At 43.7% G+C, this 19,325-nt stretch overlaps 3 protein-coding genes across 5 annotated transcripts; all 3 read right to left on the reverse strand.

Annotated features, from left to right (window-relative positions):
- Nucleotides 1-228: 228 nt before the first annotated feature.
- Nucleotides 229-9,871, reverse strand: zfyve9b (zinc finger, FYVE domain containing 9b). 2 transcript variants are annotated; one of them, XM_047587911.1, is made up of 16 exons: nt 9,608-9,866; nt 7,372-8,147; nt 7,145-7,244; nt 6,859-7,061; nt 6,614-6,725; nt 4,457-4,579; nt 4,107-4,262; nt 3,788-4,012; nt 3,620-3,702; nt 3,414-3,518; nt 3,178-3,328; nt 2,510-2,590; nt 2,066-2,228; nt 1,469-1,574; nt 1,201-1,380; nt 229-922 (listed from the first exon to the last, which is right to left on the reverse strand). In XM_047587911.1, the coding sequence occupies exons 1-16, from the start codon at nt 9,669-9,671 to the stop codon at nt 761-763; spliced, it is 2,790 nt and encodes a 929-aa protein (XP_047443867.1). In that variant the 5' UTR covers nt 9,672-9,866; the 3' UTR covers nt 229-760. The 2 variants fall into 2 exon arrangements, 1 of the variants encoding a protein (XP_047443867.1); XR_007112976.1 differs by lacking the exon at nt 229-922 and having other exon boundaries at nt 1,229-1,380; nt 2,066-2,343; nt 9,608-9,871.
- A 212-nt stretch (nt 9,872-10,083) lies between these two features.
- btf3l4 (basic transcription factor 3-like 4) lies at nt 10,084-13,913 on the reverse strand. 2 transcript variants are annotated; one of them, XM_047587912.1, is made up of 6 exons: nt 13,814-13,913; nt 13,395-13,456; nt 12,805-12,918; nt 12,266-12,467; nt 10,668-10,727; nt 10,084-10,449 (listed from the first exon to the last, which is right to left on the reverse strand). In XM_047587912.1, exons 2-6 carry the CDS (start codon nt 13,446-13,448, stop codon nt 10,403-10,405), a joined length of 477 nt encoding a protein of 158 aa, XP_047443868.1. In that variant the 5' UTR covers nt 13,449-13,456; nt 13,814-13,913; the 3' UTR covers nt 10,084-10,402. The 2 variants fall into 2 exon arrangements, with proteins under 2 accessions (XP_047443868.1, XP_047443869.1); XM_047587913.1 differs by lacking the exon at nt 13,814-13,913 and adding an exon at nt 13,706-13,724.
- Nucleotides 13,914-14,697: 784 nt separating this feature from the next.
- Nucleotides 14,698-18,732, reverse strand: ptgfr (prostaglandin F receptor (FP)). Its single transcript, XM_047587714.1, has 3 exons — nt 18,584-18,732; nt 17,037-17,833; nt 14,698-15,658 (listed from the first exon to the last, which is right to left on the reverse strand). Exons 2-3 carry the CDS (start codon nt 17,817-17,819, stop codon nt 15,344-15,346), a joined length of 1,098 nt encoding a protein of 365 aa, XP_047443670.1. The 5' UTR covers nt 17,820-17,833; nt 18,584-18,732; the 3' UTR covers nt 14,698-15,343.
- Nucleotides 18,733-19,325: the final 593 nt, after the last annotated feature.

Below are 19,325 nucleotides of genomic sequence, written 5' to 3' on the forward strand. Positions count from 1 at the left end.
CTTCGTAAAGGACAACTTAAGACAAAATGTCACAAGGACACATTTCCTTGGGTTGAATAGACCACAAGTGAAAAGGGATGTTGAGCAATGCGTCACATTTCAAGTATAGGATCTTGGTCTAATTAAAGCAGCAGAACAAGCACATTCAAGTAAAATATTTGCATGCCACAGTTTAAACGAAGCAAGTGTTGAGCAGAGGGTCCCAGTCAGTAAACGATCACTAAGTCGGTCATTGTTGCAATTTTTATTCCAGGCTGACGATACATTTCATGAGCAATCCATTTAAATAATCCAGTATGAAAACATTCTTCAGGCATTCATTTGGTGTGCATCAAACTGCTACAGATCTACTACATAACAGTACTTCAAGTCATTCTCTTTTTCTCTTTGCTTTAAGGTCGTGGGGCTGAATCCAGCTCCCACTTTAAAGGTATTCTCCGTATTGGAGCATGTGTTGAACTTGGTGACATGAATGACATGAATCAAGCTATGTCATTACTACTACAGTGCAAGAGGTGCACCCTGATGTGATGGTCCATCGTAGGTTTCATGCGCGGCCAGATTGTCTGCGGCTGGGTGAGAGCTCTCTGGTCGTGGATGGATGAGATGGACGCAGACCTCGGACGTGATCTGGTTTATCCTCGGTATTGCCTTTATTGCCCCTGAAACTGATGGCCGCACTGATGAGGAGTGCTGGAGACAGAGCTGTGGTCAGGGTTAAGAAGATGAATTAATATGGTCTTTGTGTGTGCGAGCGTTTCTAAGTGATGTTCTCCAGGATGTAAAAGATGAGCTCCATCACAATGGGCTTGTCGCCTCTCTTGTGCCCCCTGCTGTGGATGACGGGGATCAGCACGCTATCCAGGGCGTTGAGGTACTGAGCAGGGAGGGGCTGACCGTTGCTCCCAGCTACAAATCCCACCTGAAATAAAAAAAAAAAAAAACACCCATGAATGAGTTTCAGTAGTTGTACAGGAGATGTTATTATCACCTTTGTGAGACCTATATTACACACTGAAGTTTCATATTTGATTTTACTTAAAATAGCTTAATTCATCTGTGACCAATGTTCAGCTACTGAACCTTGGTTCTACGTGGAGCTATTCCTCACATCACTTTCTCCTGCTGCTTTTAAGGCCACTTGCAGCCTGACACGTATCTGTAGCAATACTTTTCTCTGCACTCAAACTCTTTTCTGACCTCTTGAGATTCAAAAGTGACCCGGAGCCCCAGTTTGGCCATCCCGTCCTCTTTCAGCAGTTTAAGGTGTGGACACAGTGCCAAGCAAAATGCCCTGGCGATGCGCTCTGTCAGCCGGTTGTGTTCAGCAGAGTCAGCCGCACCTTCTTTGGGATGATCGCCCCTCTGTAGGAAGAACACCTGCACACAAGGCACACATGTAAATGTGGCTGGCCGTTTCAGCTCCAGTTGCTGTATGTTAATATTTGTAGCATGGCGTCACGCGTACTTCTGTCCAGCGAATGATCTTCCCGTTTTCCTTATATTCAGACTTCTGGAACATCTTTGTACTGCTAATGGACTCCATGGATTTCCCATCAATGGGGCTGATGACACTAGAGAACACAAACACTGTTTAGTTTTACATAACTGAACAGCCTGTGTGAGTGTAGAGATAAAAGGGAAAATAAAAAAAATTGTGAGAAATATAATAATATAGAATGCATTTTAATAATAAGGACAAATATAAGGATATGCTATATAAGGAAATATAGGAAAACTGACAAAATAAACATATACATATACTATATACTCTGATCAGACATAACATTATGACCTTATATTGTGTAAGTCTCCCTTGTGCCTGAATTTAGAGACCAGGTCAACACCTTGAGTCTAAGTATGTTTCCCAGCATGTTTTTTGAACTGTCACAAGATGATCAATGTTATTCACTTCTCCTGTCAGTGGCTTTAGAATAGCCTTAAATGTGCAATGTAGCCTTAAATGTGCAATGTAGTGCAACCGCATTACGATAAATTATGAATGAGTGCTATGTTGCTCTGCTTGATTGAGCACAATAGACACATGGACTTCAAACTCACTCACCCCTTGTTCACAGTGCACTTCTCCTCCACCCACTGTACACAAACAAGCTCCTGGCTCTCTGATTGGTCGAGGCGTCCACAGGTGACGGTGTAGTCTTTCATCTCCCTTAGCGACCGACGGAGCTCCGCCATGGTTTCCACGGTGATCTGCACCATTAACCCATCTAGGGAGAGGGGACAGCGATACAGGAGAAACACACAAACACACGCCAATGGAGACACACACACACACACACACACACACATGCATAAACAAATACACACGCCTAGACAAACAGTCTGTTAAAATGTACACAGACACACACACATACAAAGATCAACACACTCTGAATAAACCACTTTTTGCAGCAGGGGTGCACTACTTAGAACTGAACTCTGAATTTCCTGCGAACAGGAAGGTGAAAGTAAAGGTCACTCTAACTTCCCGTCTGAGTGCATGTCCTACCTTCTACAATGCTGGACTTGGCCAGATATCCTGCAGATGCCTTCAGTGCACTGCTGAATATAAAAAAGCATGATCCAGTAACTAAAGAAAGAAAGGGAGAAAGAAAGAAGTCAAACTGTTGTTTCAGTCAAGATGTATCCAGTTTGTAAAGTTACAAGACCAAAACTAAATGATGCAGTGCCATCTAGTGTTGGTTATGATGACACACTGCAAACCTTGTTGCTCTTCCTTTGATTTCCTTTTTCTATTGTAAAAAGCCTTTGCCTGTTTATATTCTTGGTCATCCAGGCCATGGAATATCCAGTATCTGGTCATTAACAGACCCTAGTCATGTTAGCATGCACTTGTCAGGTGACCTTCAAGCTCGGGTGGTGACATATCAAGTTGAGTTGCATTTGTTTTTGCTTTGTTTTTGGATATACCATGACCTGGACGATTGAAAATCTTCACGGACAAAAGATAAAGTGGTGCAAGGTAAGGACCTGGCAGCCTGGCAGCTTTAAGGTCGCCTCTATACGGGTGACGCTCCACTAAGGTAAAAGGTTACAGTGCTAATGAAGTATATATATATCATGTGTATATGTATCATGTATATACAGAACACAATCTAATCTATGCATATATGTAAAGGGTCACACATAGATACACATTAAATCCTGCGATGTTACCTTTGCGTGGCTGATTGTGGATGCTGATGGCTTGGGTCTGGTACTGGCCGTCATCCGCTTGCACACAGATGAGGTGGGAGTCTGCGGTCTCATTGAAACACGCCCCTATGGCCAGCACGTGCTCATTGGACTTGGTCAGAGCTTTCATTAGCTAACGTGAGATAAGAGGGCAGAAAAGGAGGGATTGCGGTGATGAGAAAAGACATCAGCATTAACTCTCTGAGGTTTAGTCTCACCTCTTTATACCCGGTGGTTGGTACTTTTATGCAGGTCCTCTGAGCCTCTAGATCCACAGTGAGCCCTGACACCATTGGCAGGCTGTAACGGTAATTCCTAAAGTCCTAAAGAACAGGGCCCACGGAAGTTTGGTGAAAGTTACGACACCAAACATCTCTTTGAAAGCGGTTTTGTAATAACAGCAAAAACGTTCCAGCATACTCACCACTAGCAGTCTCATTATGGTGTGACCTATTTCCCCAAACAATGGCTTCCTAAAGCGCACACTGTACAGAGGACACGGGTAAACTGGAAAAAGAGAAATAATGTGGGCAGCTGAAGAGGAAACATGTGGCATTATGGCTGGACGGTTTCATTCAAGTGCCTGGCTTACATCTGTACTCGGCCCCGAGTCGCAGCATGAGGCGCAAGGGAAAGGCTTTGGCCCAGGCAACCTCTGCTCTGTGGACCAGCAGCCCAAAGAGGTAGGGCTGGTTTGGCAGAGGTAGACCTTGAAGAGACTGGAGAGTGGAGCGGACGTACAGGAAGCCTGCATGCTCCTCGCTGCCTAAGAAACTACTGCCAAACCGGGACAGTGACAGGTGTTTCACAATTTTCCCTGAAAAACGAGGAAAAGAATGTACGGTGCATGACAACATAGGAAAAAAAAAACAGTCAGCATGAGAGCGCATTTTAATGTGTCAGACTCTGACCTGTCACCGTGTCCCTGAAAAGCTGGATAAAGTGACTGAAAATATCTCTGGGGAAGCTTTTCTCCTCGGGCAGGCACTGCAGCAGCACCACCACCTCCACCTGGCCCACGGCATGCATCCCCTTTGTTGTCATACACCAGCACCTCCTGTTCACATCTGTCACACAATGAAAATGCGACCTCACGGGGCTATAGGGACATTTTAAAGAGATTATGAATTCCTGCATGTAAAAGGAGAGTGTGTTAATATGAGATGTGAATGATTTTGTTTAGGGCTCACTTAGGGGTCTAAGTGTGATTTTTAGGACTCGTCAACCCTGTGCTTTGAAAAGAAAGTAAAAATATACACACAGTTGACCAGCTTGACCATGGCGAGTAGGTTGGCATTGAGGACAAAGACCAGCGGCTTGGCCCTGCCACTCTCCAACTCCTGAATGAGCAGCGTCTCAGAGGGTTGTTCCTCCACCGTGTAGTCTGAGGGAAAAGACAAGTACACAGTAGATTAGAATAACTTCTACAACTAAAACTATCAAAACATTTTTTTTTCTGTGGCGACTGACCAAAAAACAAAAACAAAACCCTAATCTTAACCCTAACAGCAACATGGAAGACTTGTGAAAATTAATTGATAACTGTGTAAGGATTGATAACAACTGATGCAAGGACCCTGTTTAACCAGATATTAGTATTTACCCTGATCAGGCATAACATTGTGACCACCTTCCTAATATTGTGTAGGTCTTCCTTGTGCCTCCAAAACAGTTGTGACTTATCAGAGAATGGACATGGGTCTTCTGAGGGTGTCCTGTGGTGTCCGACAACAGAATGTTATTAGTGGGGGCCTTTGGGTCCTATGGGTTGAGGGGAGGGGCCTCTGTGGATCATCCCACAGATACTTGGTATCAAGTGAATTTGGAGGCCAGGTCAACACTTTGTGCTGTTCTTCATGTTTTTTTTTTTTTTTTAGTTGTTCCTAATCTGTTTTTGTGTGTGTGTCTGTGTCAGGCTGTATCCTGCTGGGGATGGCTGCTGCCATCAAGGAGTGTCATTGCTATGGGGTGGGGGTGTCTGGTCTGGTCTAGGTGGGTGGTACATGTCTAAGTAACATCCACATGAATGAATGCCAGGTCCAAAAGTTTCTCAGCAGAACACTGTATTCTCACATGACGGTTAATGTTATTGTCTTCTCCTGTCAGTGGTCATAATATAAAGCTTGATCAATGTAAACATCCTCATCTGAGAGCTGCATGGCTTTATTTTAAGATTTCTTCAGAAGTTAGAAGAACTTCTTCAATGTGGACAAAAGAGACATAGTTAGGGTGGACTTATCACAGGAGGCTGGTGTAATGTATGATATAATTCTGCTAGCCTCAGAGAGTCATCTGCGTCTCAACTGCGTTTACATGCACATGAAAAAAACGAATTACTGCCTTAAGTGGACTATAACTGGAGAACTTAAGTGCATGTAAACACATTACTCCGACTAAAAACGGAGTTCTCTTTATCCAAATAAGACACCCAGATAATGCAATTGGAATTTGTTTTTCTCTGCCATGTATAATCAGACAACAGGTTAATGTGTGTCCAAATGCTCCAGAACCACTGTGCTGGCGTGTGACCCTGAAACAAAAACATCCAAGAAAGCTGGTCGCAGAAGAAGAAGAAGGTAAACAGAGCCGGTAGAAGAACCACCTGAGGGATAGCGCGCATCTTACGTACGAGATTTAAAAAATGTACTATTGTTTGAAATACCTGTCTGCTGCATGAACGACTCTTTATTATATGATGTGATAGGTCAACCAAAAAGCGAGCCATATTAACACGGTATTATCCCACTGAAAAGACACATATCACCAACTAGTGTGGAGGAGGAGGAACATGTTCCCATTAATTATTCGATTTTCTCCGCTGCATGTAAACTGGGACAAGGACTGTAGTCAGAAAGTCGGATTTTGAACATTGCTCGATTAAGCTCTGCATGTAAACTCACTGAATGCTGTGAATTGCCGCTCTGAAATGAAGGCTGCAAATTAACACATGTTTCTGTCTTTCAACCCCTTAAGGGAAACGTAATATAAACTTCACAGTACCAGCAACAGGTTCATTCATCAGAACAGATGAGTCATTGTGCTGGTTCAGCACGTATCTATAATTGCTGCAGTCGTTTTAATCCATCTACACTTCATCACCAAAGTGTCTACTGAGTGCCGTCCGAAACCAGCTTTTAGCTAGTGTTGTGCTGTTTGATCTGCAAAGAACTCATTTCTCTCTTCTCATGTCCCCTCACACTATCCACACTGTATAAGACGTGAAAATATCAAAATGACAGGGAGCCCTTGTGACTGGTTGAGCCTCCTGACTTCCTCTCTCTCTCTACAAATCTATCCATAGGCATAGGCTATCCATATAGGCACAAAAGCCAGACCAAGCCAGGGTCTAGAAAATATCAATATCTGCACTAATGAAGAGGACATAACATGGATTAATGATTAATGATTAAGCACTTACCTCCTTTGACTCCTGTGGAGGTGAGGATGGGTGGTAGGCCATCCAGAGGAATGAGGTTGGCAGCACTGCTCACTAAAGCTGTAGTGCCCCAGCTGTGAGGACCACCGCCCCCCTACAGTTGGAGAGAAGAAGAGGAGAGTGTGTTTATCTCTCATGTCTAAATGTTGACATCCATTTCCCTCTAAATCATGGAACAACACATTTCTGTTGTCACATCTTTAGTGTCATGTGTCGGGTGAACCTACACCATTGGTCGCCCCTTGTGCCCTTGAGGCCCTCCTGATCTGCGGTGACCCCCCGTGACTTTTAACATGGCCGCCCAGCGCTCGCCTCGTCAGCGGTGAGAACGTGGGCTCCCTGACCGGTGTGGTTGGAGCAGACTCTGACTGCTTGTTGGCGAGGATCTCATCAGCAAACCACACCCTCCTCTTTCCCCTCGGAGGCGTCGCTGAGGAGAAGATGTGACAATTACTTGTGCCTTGGTCACTCTAAACTGCGGCTTTTGACGGCGACAAAAGAATCAGTGCTCACTTTTGATGAGGGTTGAATGACAGGAAACACAAACACGTCCCTCCTTGCCATCCAGGTGTGTAAGCCTGAACTTCAGACTGGAGCAAAGTGCACAAAAAACCTGACGACACACACATGCACATGCACACACCACAGAGGCACATACAGTTCACACATCAACTACCAAGTCCGTGGTTAAATGTCACTTGAGATTTGATTAGGCAGACAACAGGCAGAATTGTCCTCACCTTCCCACAGGCGCGGCAGTGGTGCCTCCTCTTGGTAAATGTAAACTTGACCCCACACTTCATGCAGACCTGAGCTTCAGCATCAGGGACCCACACTGGCGCTACTTCCCCAAGAACAGTGACGCGATCCTTGGACAGGATACCAACAGGGCTCATATGAGACTCATTATCTGGATCCACGGCGTTAGCTGCACACTCTCCCATGGCTCCTTCCACACTGCCTGTCTGATCCATGTCGGCGTCTGTCTCATCTCCTCCATTAGATCTGCTCATCTTAAACCTGCTCTGGAGCTCCCTGACCTCCCTCTCCTCGTGTGAAAGAGAGGAGGGTGCAGCGGTCGCCTCCAAGCTGCAGGGACTTTCCTCCAGCTCCTTCTCCTCAATCACAGAGTCCTCCTTCGACTGGAGTACCTGGGGCTCGCTGTCCTGCGTGTCTTCCTCCTCATCTGGCCACGCTGCCTCTGCAGGGCTCAACACCAGGGGGCTGGAGGACTCCCTCTCCCCCCATGTGGAGATGGAGGTCACGGTGCAGCTGCCTTCCTCCATGTGCGAGTGTGAAGCCGCTTTGGCAGGATGCTCACACGCTTTCTGCCCACATTGTCCAAACACACTTCTGACCGCCGTTGCATCCGAGGCGGCTTTAGCCGGAGAATCCGCTCTGATCTGTCCACAGCCCAGTCCTGGCTTTGACACATCCCCGTCTTTGAGCACCAGGAGGCAGGGCCGGTTCAGCCAGTGCTGCTTGGTGTCCTGGAGAGATGGATTGTCTCCTTCATCTGTTTCAAGGAGGAGCATAATGACACCATCAGCAATAAGTCAGAGGCACGTCTCTATCTCTCCTTCTGTCACACTTACATACACCATAATGCATGCATGCTCATTAATAATAACTCATTAGGTGGAAAGGCTGTTGAAGTGTCCTAAGTGGCCACTTAATACAATGCAACCCAATCTGAACGCACCTCAGAGCTTTCAATCATCAGTAAAGGCATCATTAGTGTGTGGTTGCCCTTGAGGGCTGTGACTGAGCTAATGAAAGAGGACTTTCTTCATTTCTTTTTTTTAACGTGCTCAACAAAATATTGACTTACAGCTGGAGGTAATTGTGAAAGTGACTGATGATATCACAGAGCTACTGGTCCCCCAGGGAACAAAAAGTTCAATAGTTTGTGGTTCTGTGTTTAATTGGCTCTGTACAGCATCTTGCATCGGGTGCTTGTTAAGAGTGTACAAAACCTTTGCTGGATCTTTATAAAGTATAAACCAATAGTATAAAGCAGATTGTTACACTTGTGTTACACACACACACACACACACACACACACACACACACACACACACACACACACACACACACACACAGACCTGTCTACTGATATGATAACTCGAGCATGCACACGTTGTACGTTGTGTGTGTTTCATTTGGCTCCGCAATACAACCATTCATGATTTCTGCATGAGCTTCTCTATTAGGAGCAAATGTCCCCTGTGAATGAGGACAATTACGGGTTCAGTGCCAGTAAATTAGCAGCAGCCAGCGGGAGTTAATGAATGCGCCGCTGACGTTTTATTGAGCTACGGTGATTCACGAATAGTCATAACTCAGACCAAGAGTAAGAGGACTAACGGCAGTTTAATTCATAGGCTTCACGTACGGTGTGTAGTCTACATTATGTGGTTTGGTAGATAATTAGAGAACAGCGTGTACGTAAACTGGTTAAATGACTTATTCGCCAGGTTAAACTGCATTGCAGCTCGTTTGAAAAGCGGCATCAGAGAAAACGGGAGCCGGGCGGCGTCGTTCCTGCGTAAAAGATTTCAGCGGCGGGGGTTTGCACGGATCCGGTCCGCCGAGCGCGCTCTCTTCCCGGGACAGTGACGCATTCAACACACACGTGCAAATGTTTTAATCCGCTCGCAGGCACCGAGGCCGCCGGCAATGCGACACTCACCCCGCACCCCGTTACATCACATCAGAGCATCACTGAGCTGATGTTTGTCAAGGCTCTGGAGGAGTCTCCAGACAGCGCGGGTTATGTGCGCAGCCCCTCTTCACACACGGGGAAACGTGCGCAACACACACACACACACAAATGATGCAGTGTATGCGCTCAGCCAAATGCTGTATCAGCGTGTTTCTGTGACAAACAGACGCGCAGTATCATCACCCCGCGAGGCAGTGACTGGAAGAGTAAAGCATCCTCACACCTCCATTGAAATCCGTGCAGCTTCTTACCCTCGGTTATCGCTCCAAGAAGGCTTTCGTTCTCGTCATCCCGCGGAGAGAAGAACTTGAGCATTTTCTCCTGTTACATGTGAGAGCCGAGGAGAACGGATTCAAGCAGCAGTGCCTTGCTCACAAGCAGGAGGGACGAGGGTGATTTCGCCTCTCTGCCTCCCGCCTCTATGTGATCTCCCTCCTCCCCCTTGTCTCTCTGCAGCTCTTTGAAGAAACTCAAGAGGTGTGCAGAAATGTCCCCCCCGCAGTTTGCCCGTCTTCACAGCCCGCAGGACGGTCTACAAGCCAACACACCAGCAATGACGCCAGATATGGAAAAACAAGCCTGATGCACAGCCAGTCACAGCCTCGTGTTGCAGCATCATTGAATTAGCAGACCATTTTACCCCAAACTGCTCAGAATGGAGGAAAAAATAATAATAAAATAAACATTTAGTATCTATAAACTGTTAATGACCACAGCACCATGTAAAAAATGTTGATCACTTTTATTTTGTTTCATAAACAACAACAAAAAAATGTTTTAAGACTTGCTTTCATGAGCGCTGTAATCCTGATGCTGACTGACTGAATGTGATGAAGGGATTTACCAGAAGGGAGGTTGGTTGTGTGTGCATGTTGTCGTTTACAAGCCAGTCGGCAGGGACACTGGTCACTGGGAAATAGAAAAGTCTCTGGGGTTTTTGGGGGGGATAGTGTCAGATATGTCTGGATGACTAGACTTAATAACACATGGGAACAATTTCTGTCTTCTTTTCAGTCCAGTCCATGTGCATGTGAACCTCATGTGTGTCAGTTTGCCTCGTTCTTTGATGCTTCATCAAAGTTCTCCACCAGATCTGCAGAACAATAAAAAAAATATTGTTCAGTTTCGGCTGTTGCCTTGTTGATTACACTGCACAATCATATGAAGTATGAACAGTCTACAGAACATTATCCTATGGAGTCAATTTACTTTAATGGACACATTAGAAAAAAAAATCTTCTTGTTTATTTTGTGTAGTTAAATCTTTGTATATCTGTGTGTATGTTTAAAGTTTATGTAACGACCCAATACCTGGAACATCATCATCCTCTTCCTCAATGTCCTCTGCCTTTGGAGCCTTGCTGTCAAGAGCTGAGAAGAAACAGATAGAAATTAGAATGATTGTAAGCACATATGCAATAATAGCCTGGTGAAATATACTGCATATCAGAATCAGAGTGCCTTTATTGTCACTGCAAAAAAGATATGCAACACAATTTGCAGTGAGCATCTATTTGGAGCTAGGACACATCAATGAAATCCAAAACTGCCATCAAGATCGAGTGTCACTGGTGCAGTCAGGTCCTGGTAACGCTCATTCTTATAAGTTATGAGCAGAAGACAGAGAAGATTTTCTTTCCTTAAACAAAGATAACCTTGTTTCCAAATTAAGCCAGAACTGTTACTATTGTACTGCAAACAAAAGCAAGAATACAACGTCACAGAGTGATAAATGTCACCAAAAAAAAGAAAGAATAGAAATAAAATAATGAATCAAGAAGGATCAGAACTCCAGGACAGACAGACGTTAAGTTGTTGTATCTGAACCAACCGGAACCACAATCACTGGACAATGTCTGGACAGTGACCGGTTAGCTCCCTTAGCTTCTCCACCCAGTTCAATATTTCAGTTGTCAGCTCAGATAGTTTAATGTATACATTTGTTAAAGTATTAGGAACCAGGCCAACAGTCTAAACTAAATAACTCATGTTGACAACATGAAAAGTGAGTATTGGGTTGTTAGTAGAACTAAGTCATGTGACTTTCAGGTGTGTACCACCCAGAGATGGTCCTAATAAAAACCTAAACTCCCCCAGACATTTAGAACTGATCCTGTGTCAGGCTGCATCCTGCTGCTGCCATCAAGGAGTGTCATTGCTATGGGGTCGGGGTGCCTGTTCTGGTCTAGGTGGGTGCTACATGTCTAAGTAACATCCACATAAATGCCATGTCCAGAAGTTTCCAAGGTCAGTGGTCAATGATATTTACTTCTTCTGTCAGTGGTCATTATGTTGTGGCTGATCAGTGTATACTGATAACAGGCAGCTTAAGCGCAACATACTGTGTACTGCCAATAAGTATAGCCTGTATAAAACATGCTGGTATTCAGCACCATCAATACCATTTAACACTACTCCACAGCCTGTTATTAGATAGGACAGTGTAGCCGGTTACCCCGGGTTACCCAAGGTTACCCCGAGTTACCCCGGGATGTTTAATGAAGTTACTAAGTGACTGCCTTTGAGAGGATTAGGACCATTGCTCTGCTAGTGTTAGAGGATGCCTTTTCAAATGAGTCTGCTTTGCAATAATACTTCTGTTGTATTTCAGAACTGACTTAAGAGCTTCATCTTCAGTGAAATATTTCCACCACTGGGTCACTCACCTGTCTTCACAGGGGCGTCAATGTTGTTATTGTTATTTGTCAGTGATTCGTCGACGTAATGCATAAAGCGTCATGGCTCAGCAGTCAAGTTGACATACAGTACTGACTAATCTACTAGTCTGTACAAAGCCTGTAAATGTATTTTTTATGAGTTACTTTTGGAGAGACATTCATGTAACTACAGCATGACTCCTGATCCTTCCACATGACTTGTACACTGATTTGACAGCTCCGTGCACCCACCTTGCCGAGGGAACTGTTCTGCCAGTTTGCGCAGGCTGCTGAGGCTGTCGGCTCCCAGCTGACTGAGGATGCCGGGAAGCATCTCTGTCAGCTGCTTGGTCTCAGCGTGGCCCGTGATGGCGAAGGTGTTGGCCGACAGAGAGGCCTGAACTTTGGGGTTGTTAAAGTGGATCACAGTCCCGTCATCCTTGATCATGTTCACCTGAGGAAGAAAGACCACTCACTCTTTAAGGATGTCATGAAATATTCGGCTGCCAGAATAGACTTAGACTTGAATCACATACAATGGAAATTGCTTGGTCGCAGTAGCTTAGCTGCACATAAAAAAAACAATCTGGAGCAAAAAAAGAGAAAAAAAATCAAGATTAAAATAAATTTATTGGTAAAATCGAATAAAATAAAATAAAATAAAAACAATATAGCACAAAATCTACATTATCACCATATGGATAAATGTACAAAAAAGAGAGACAGAAGAATATATAGTGTATAATTACATTAATTCTAATGTGAGAACAGACTAACCCATACCAACTTACCTCCTCAATTCCAGCAATATTGTTGACAGCCAACTTCTTTAACGAACTCTGGAGCTTTTTGTCATCGGCTGTAGCCGTTCTGTGCACCACCTTCTTCTTCCTGCGAGCAGAGCCCTAAAACCAAACACAAAATCCTAAATTACTCTTCAGTAAGTCTTCAGCTCAGACTATATATTTGCTATATATTTGCTGTTATTTTCTGACTGTTAGGACCGCAGCTAATGGTGAAATGTTCAGCACTCAATGTCACAATCCTCAGCAATGAGGTCACTTCTTCAAAAGTTTTGATCGTCCACACATCAGAAATTACAAACGTACTATACCATAACATCAAACTTTGACATCTGAGAATATGAAACACACATTTTGTCCATTTCTGCTTGACAGTATGACAACTTGACTCACTTTCTTTCAAATCGGCAAACGGAGTGTCAGATAAATAATCTGGAGATCGGTAGATAATAATAACTCCCAGCTGCAGCCTTAGATCACACAATTATTTTATTTATTTTTTTCCATAATATACTGATGTGTCTATTTAATCTAACACCTTCACAATAAAAAGAAACGCCCCCATGGTGTCACCTTACCTTTCCTCCTATCCGCACCTGGGCTTGAAGTTTGGCCAATTTTTCTTGATTCATGTTCTCACCTGCCAGAGAAACATGCAGACAACGTTAGCTTTAGCAGCCAAGTGAGCTAGTCAGGGGGGTTCCTTCATAAAGTGCAGCTTAACAACCAAACACAAGCAGACGAGGATGTTTTGTCGACAATATAAAACAATTCAGGGGTTTAGATGTGTCTCAAGACTAGCTCAGCAGACAGTGTGCTGTGTGTCTGGTTAGCAGCTGCAGGGATGAAAACACAACACAACACAGGGCCTAGCGCACTGAACACACACCGTTACACTGGCCCCGCTCAGCCCGAGAACTCTACTCCGCTCACACAACATCCACACGGTCCACACACACCCCACGGTCCACGCAAATCTGCGTTTATCACAACTAACCTGCTCCAATATGCACAGAGTCATGCGGTGGTGAAAGATGGAGCTTCCGAGGAAGAGATTACGTCACACACCATATGGATTTGTTTCTTCTTCATTTCCGGCCTCCAAGGCCGAGCTGATGTTCTGCTGCCACCTGTAGACCATTTAATAAGTTACATCAATAAACAGAGGTTCCATATTTAGCGATAGCACACTGAAAATGTGCACATTTGAGTATAAAAATTGGTCCCATTTTGGATTTGAAAGATTTTTGTAACATCTTAGCTTCTATGACCAAGCAATTATCCTTGTGGATCATTAAAGTCTGTGCAAGTCTACGTCTAAAAAAGCAAGAAAAGGCAAACAGACATCACTCTTGGTGTATTTAAGTTATCCCTCTATAAACAAAACCTCATTGGCACCCGGTGCAACTTAAAATGACTTTCAGTGTATTTCATTATCACACAATACTACATTTTTAAAAAGCCATTATGGTCGTTTGAATTGTTAATTGTTGCATACAAGGAATAAGTAAAATTCTTGTTAAAATCCATTTTCCGGTTGTTATTTGTGTTTCAATTCCACCTTTAAATGGTGGAGTAATAATTCTGCAGTTGTTAATCATTCATCCCCTCACCAAGCAGCAGGAGGAGCTGTGATTGACTAGAGTTCTGTCATCAGATTGCTTTGTTTCCTGATGAAAAAATGAAAAGCAGCAATAATTATAATTACTATAATCAGTGAATCATGAAAAAGTCAATGATGATGCAACTGCTGCAGCCTACATAGAGCCCAAGCCAGGGAGGATATTTTAGATAAAAACTCAATATTGTCCTGACTACCACAGAGCTTTTTTGCTCTTCAGTATTTACAATTTTAATTTTTAATCACAGTTTTAACTTGAATGTACAGACAAGACAACCTCATTTTTGTGACAGACGTGACATGAGTACAGAAGCACTGATACAAAACATCACATCTACCAAGACATAATGTACCGACCAGCAGCCTTGCTCTGTACACTGTTTGCCTTGGATTCAGAAGTGACGTGTTAAGGCTAAGCTATCTTCTGTTATTTTGCACAGTCTGGTGCAGATGTTTGTGTTCTGCAGAACCCCCATAAACTCCATTAACCCCCTGGAAACAGTTCGTTTTATAATCCAATATCACACGACTAACAGATCTTAGGTCCTGTATATCTGTAGCTGCAGAATGATTAAATAGTTGTGACTTTACCTCACGTGTGAGTTCAAACCCATTCAATAAATATCTCTCTTATGTTGAAATTTCAGCAATATTCAAAAAATAGTTGGCAACTTTTCCAACAGAACAAAGTTGAATGAAAGACACACTGAAACTGTAATACTGAGATTTGTGGTCCAGACAGATTTTGTTACAAACCACTGATGCACAAAGCAGAGCTGAAGGTTAAGAATAAGAAGTGATTCACTGCACAACAATGCTGCCAGTTCATGATGATCCTGTCGTAACATGAAAGCAGACTTCACATCTACATCCTGTTCTTTCGGATGAAACTTTTCACACCAAGGTTTAGGTGATGGATTTGATGGCCGTGTCTGGGAGCGGTAGTCCACCAAGGCAGCGGCAGTCAGACGGGCCAGCGCCAGAGATGCTGGTCTCCACTGAGCTGCGGAGCATGCTGCGCTGCCAGCGGTGCAAGTTGTGGGACTTTGAGCCCCAGCAGCTGTGAAGCAACGTGAAGAGTTTCCTCAGAACGGCCTTCCTCAGGAGGATGTAGACCCAGGGGTCCAGGATTTGGTTCCACGTGGCCATCCGGATCACCGTCAGCAGACTGAAGGACGCGGACTCATCTGTGGCGCTGGTGCTTAGGATGATGACATGAATCTGGAGGAGTGGACACAGAATAGAGAGACACCAGAAACATTTAGTAAAACATTAATAGACAGAAAATAAGTGATTAAAATGGTGTAGTTCAGACTGGTTGAGGGCATTAGAAGGAAAGTTAGATAACACCAAACTTTAGAATTTCACATAATTGTATATATGTCTCACACTATTTGAGAGTATTAATCATTGGCATCATTCATTTGTAGTTTATTAATTTAAATAATAATTCATAGTTTTAAGTTACATCTGTGACGGATGTTTTTTTTTTTATTTTGTTTAATAAAGCTCATTGCAGTAGATGTAGAACTGCTTCTACAGTTCCCTGCAGTAATACAATGAAAGGGTAACTAAGTGTTGGGGACGAGGAGAAACAATCATTTTGATATTAGTTTACAGACTGATTTAGTTTTGTCTTTGATGCACTTTCAACGTATTTGTTTTCTGAGAGCTACAGATAATAAGTCACTTTTCACATGTATAAACCGATCAATCAGAAACCACTGTGGCATTTTCTGTATCACTAAAGAAGCTATAGTGTTTTCCAGCTCATTTATTGGAGATGGATGGCGTCTGTCACTTGGCATTGTAACTTTTGACAAACACATCCATTAGAAGCACTGTGTCTGTGCATCTGTCCCATTCTTGTGAAAACAATATCTGAGGAACATCAAGACTTGTTTTCTTTAAATTTGACATGAATAGCTACTTGGACTCAAGGATGAACTGGCTACAATTTGGGACATGATAAAACATGTTTTTTTGGCCACGACACAACAAAATATTCTCTAATAATTACAGAATTCTGCACTAATGTCTAATAGGGTAAAAGTAAGTGATGAAAACAATTATCCAAAACAATAAACATCATCTTTCTTCATAATGTTCAGAAAAACACAATTTCTTCAAAATCTTAACATGTTGTGCATTAATACATTTCTGGACAGACACAGATGTAAAGTGTAACTTGACTAGTTGGCAAAGGCTTCCAAACACAAAATTACTAGTTTTACACTACTCTGAAAATGGGATTCAACATCAGACATCTTTACATGTCGATTCTCAAGTGAGAATGATTACTGTTATCATGAAAAACTGATCAGACAGTGTGTGTTTGATTTAAACTACACAAATTGTTTCATTGTACTTTCAATAGGACAAATTGTACATCTCAAACTGAAGTTTACACAACCTGTTTTTCAACAGATTTTTGTAAAACTACAGATGATTTCTCTCCATGTGTATGTATCATATGAGCAACTAATACATAGAGCAGCATAAAACATTTCTTTTTACACCTGTACAAAAGCAGATGTAGTTAAAATAATCGACAGCTCTATTTGTATGTTCTGTGGAAACACGAAGGAGAACGTCTCACCAGTAATGGGCCCCAGCACACGCAGGACACGAGCATGATAGCCAGCAGCTGGTAGATCATCTCTATGTGATAAGATGTGCCTCTGCAGTGATGCTTGCGGCGCAGTCTGGCCAGCAGGAGAACACAACTAGTTAGTGTGTTGCACACAATGGACAGCAGCAATGCCAGCAGCCCGAGCAAAGAGAAAAGCAGAGGCAGAAGCATATCCAGCCAGTCCTTGGGCTGCTCCATGTGGAAGAAGCACCAGCTCCTGGAGCTCTGGACCTTGTAAGGCCTCCACAGCAGCACAGGCAACACGGCCACTAGGGCCGCTAGCAGCCAGGTGAGCCCCAGCAGCCTTTTCATGTGGTAGGAAGCCAGCGCAGTGGAGTGGAAGATGGGCCTGGTGACTCCGATGCAGCGCTCCACTGCCATGGCACTTCCCAGAAACAAGGGGCTCAGGCCAAAGAAAACCATGCATGCCCCAAATATGCTGCACACGATGCGATGAGGATCAAAAGTCTCCCATTGCTTTAGGGAGCCGTACACGAAAAGCACCAGGGAGCCGTTGATGAGGTGGCCCAGCAGGTCGGTGATCACCAGGCTGCTGGCGAACAGCAGGAAGGACGCCTTGGACTTGATCCTCATGTGATTGTAGGATTTGACCAGAATGAAGAGAGCGAGGCTGTTAGAAAAGACGCCCACGGTCATGGAGACGACTGACGCAGTCACAGACAGTTCCTCCTGACGACAGGTGTTGTTGGTGGGCCTGACCTCTGTCTCTGAGCTCCCATTGGCTGACATGGCTGAAAGTGAATCTGAAGGAGAGGATGAGAGGAGGCCGGGTGGGTAATTTGAACCAAAAATATTGATTTGGAATAATACTTCTGAGGTCACAACTGGCTTTTATAAATTTAGTCTGGTGAGATTTAAGGGTGACACAGCAGTGTGGTGGTAAACACTGGTGCCCCACACCGAGAGGGTTGAGTTTGCATGTTCTCCCTGTGTCTGTTTTCTCCAGGTACTTGACCTCCCCCCAAACCCCAAAGACATGCTCCTTAGGTTGACTGGTGATTCTAAATTGGCCGTAGGTGTGAGTGTGAATGGCTGTCTGTCTCTCTGTGTTATCCCTATTATTAGACTGGAGACCTGTCCAGGATGTACTTTCACCTAATGACTACTGGGATAGGCTCCAGCCCCCCATTCGACCCCCAGAGGACAAGGTTGTAGAAGATGAGAATGAGATTTACTTAAAACCCGTCTCCTGGTCTGATTCTTTCAGTGATTAGTACCAGATTCAGGTATTTCCATTACCATTTTACAATGCTCAGTCTTGAACTTTTTGTAAACTACCTCTGTGTTATCTGTGATAACACCGATAAACACCGAGAACACGGCCATTATTTTACATTATTTTACAACTACAACAACTATTATTTATGGATCATTCACATCGAAGTAACGTTATCAGTACTTTCATAAAACTGATGAGTGGTGCAAAAAAAGAAAAAAAAAGAGTCGTATATGTAAAAAGCCGACGAATGATCAAAATCAGGTGGAATCTTTACCTCAGGTTTGCTCTTCTCTCGGGCACCTCGCCATAAGTCAGCAGCCTCCTCCTCACTCTCTGTCTTTTGTAATGGTTAATAAATGAAACAGATGTCTTGTCAGCCCGACAGTAACAGCCATTGAACGTCCTGCACCCGCTCTCCTCAATATTTCCGTCTTTGCTCCGTCTGCGCCCTGCAGGTGGTAACTCTTGGGGAACACGAACTGTCGAGCTGCGCGGAATCAGCTCAAACTCTAACTCACCTTAGAGGCTGTACACAATTGTCGTATTCTGTTGAAGCGTGTATTTTATTTTGTGGGCGTGTGTGTCGACACTCTGACTGGGAATTATAACGGAAATTATTGTGTCCTTATAATATACTGTTGCCAAAATACGCATGATTTCAGTTGACGTACTTGCGCATATAGTTGTGTCCACAGAATTTGGGCAAATTCTTTAAAAAAAGAAAGAAAAAAAAGACAAATTACTTTATTTCGGTACAATTACTTTGAGAAGTAACACAAACTGAAATGTGTGTAAAAAAATATCAGTGCACGTTGTTGAAGCATCCTGCTGCTTGACTGCTGATGATTGTTACGTCAGCCACTTACTGCGATGTTTACTTTACCAAGAAAGCACATTAAAATATCTTATTCTAATGGGATTTCCCTATTTCTAAATGTGTTATTATCTGGAGTGCAAGGAACGTGCTCAGTATCCACTGTCCAGTGCCAAACCTTCGATCAACACAGTCTTCTTGG

Source organism: Mugil cephalus, chromosome 6, assembly GCF_022458985.1.
Source record: "Mugil cephalus isolate CIBA_MC_2020 chromosome 6, CIBA_Mcephalus_1.1, whole genome shotgun sequence".
NCBI classification, from domain to species: domain Eukaryota; kingdom Metazoa; phylum Chordata; class Actinopteri; order Mugiliformes; family Mugilidae; genus Mugil; species Mugil cephalus.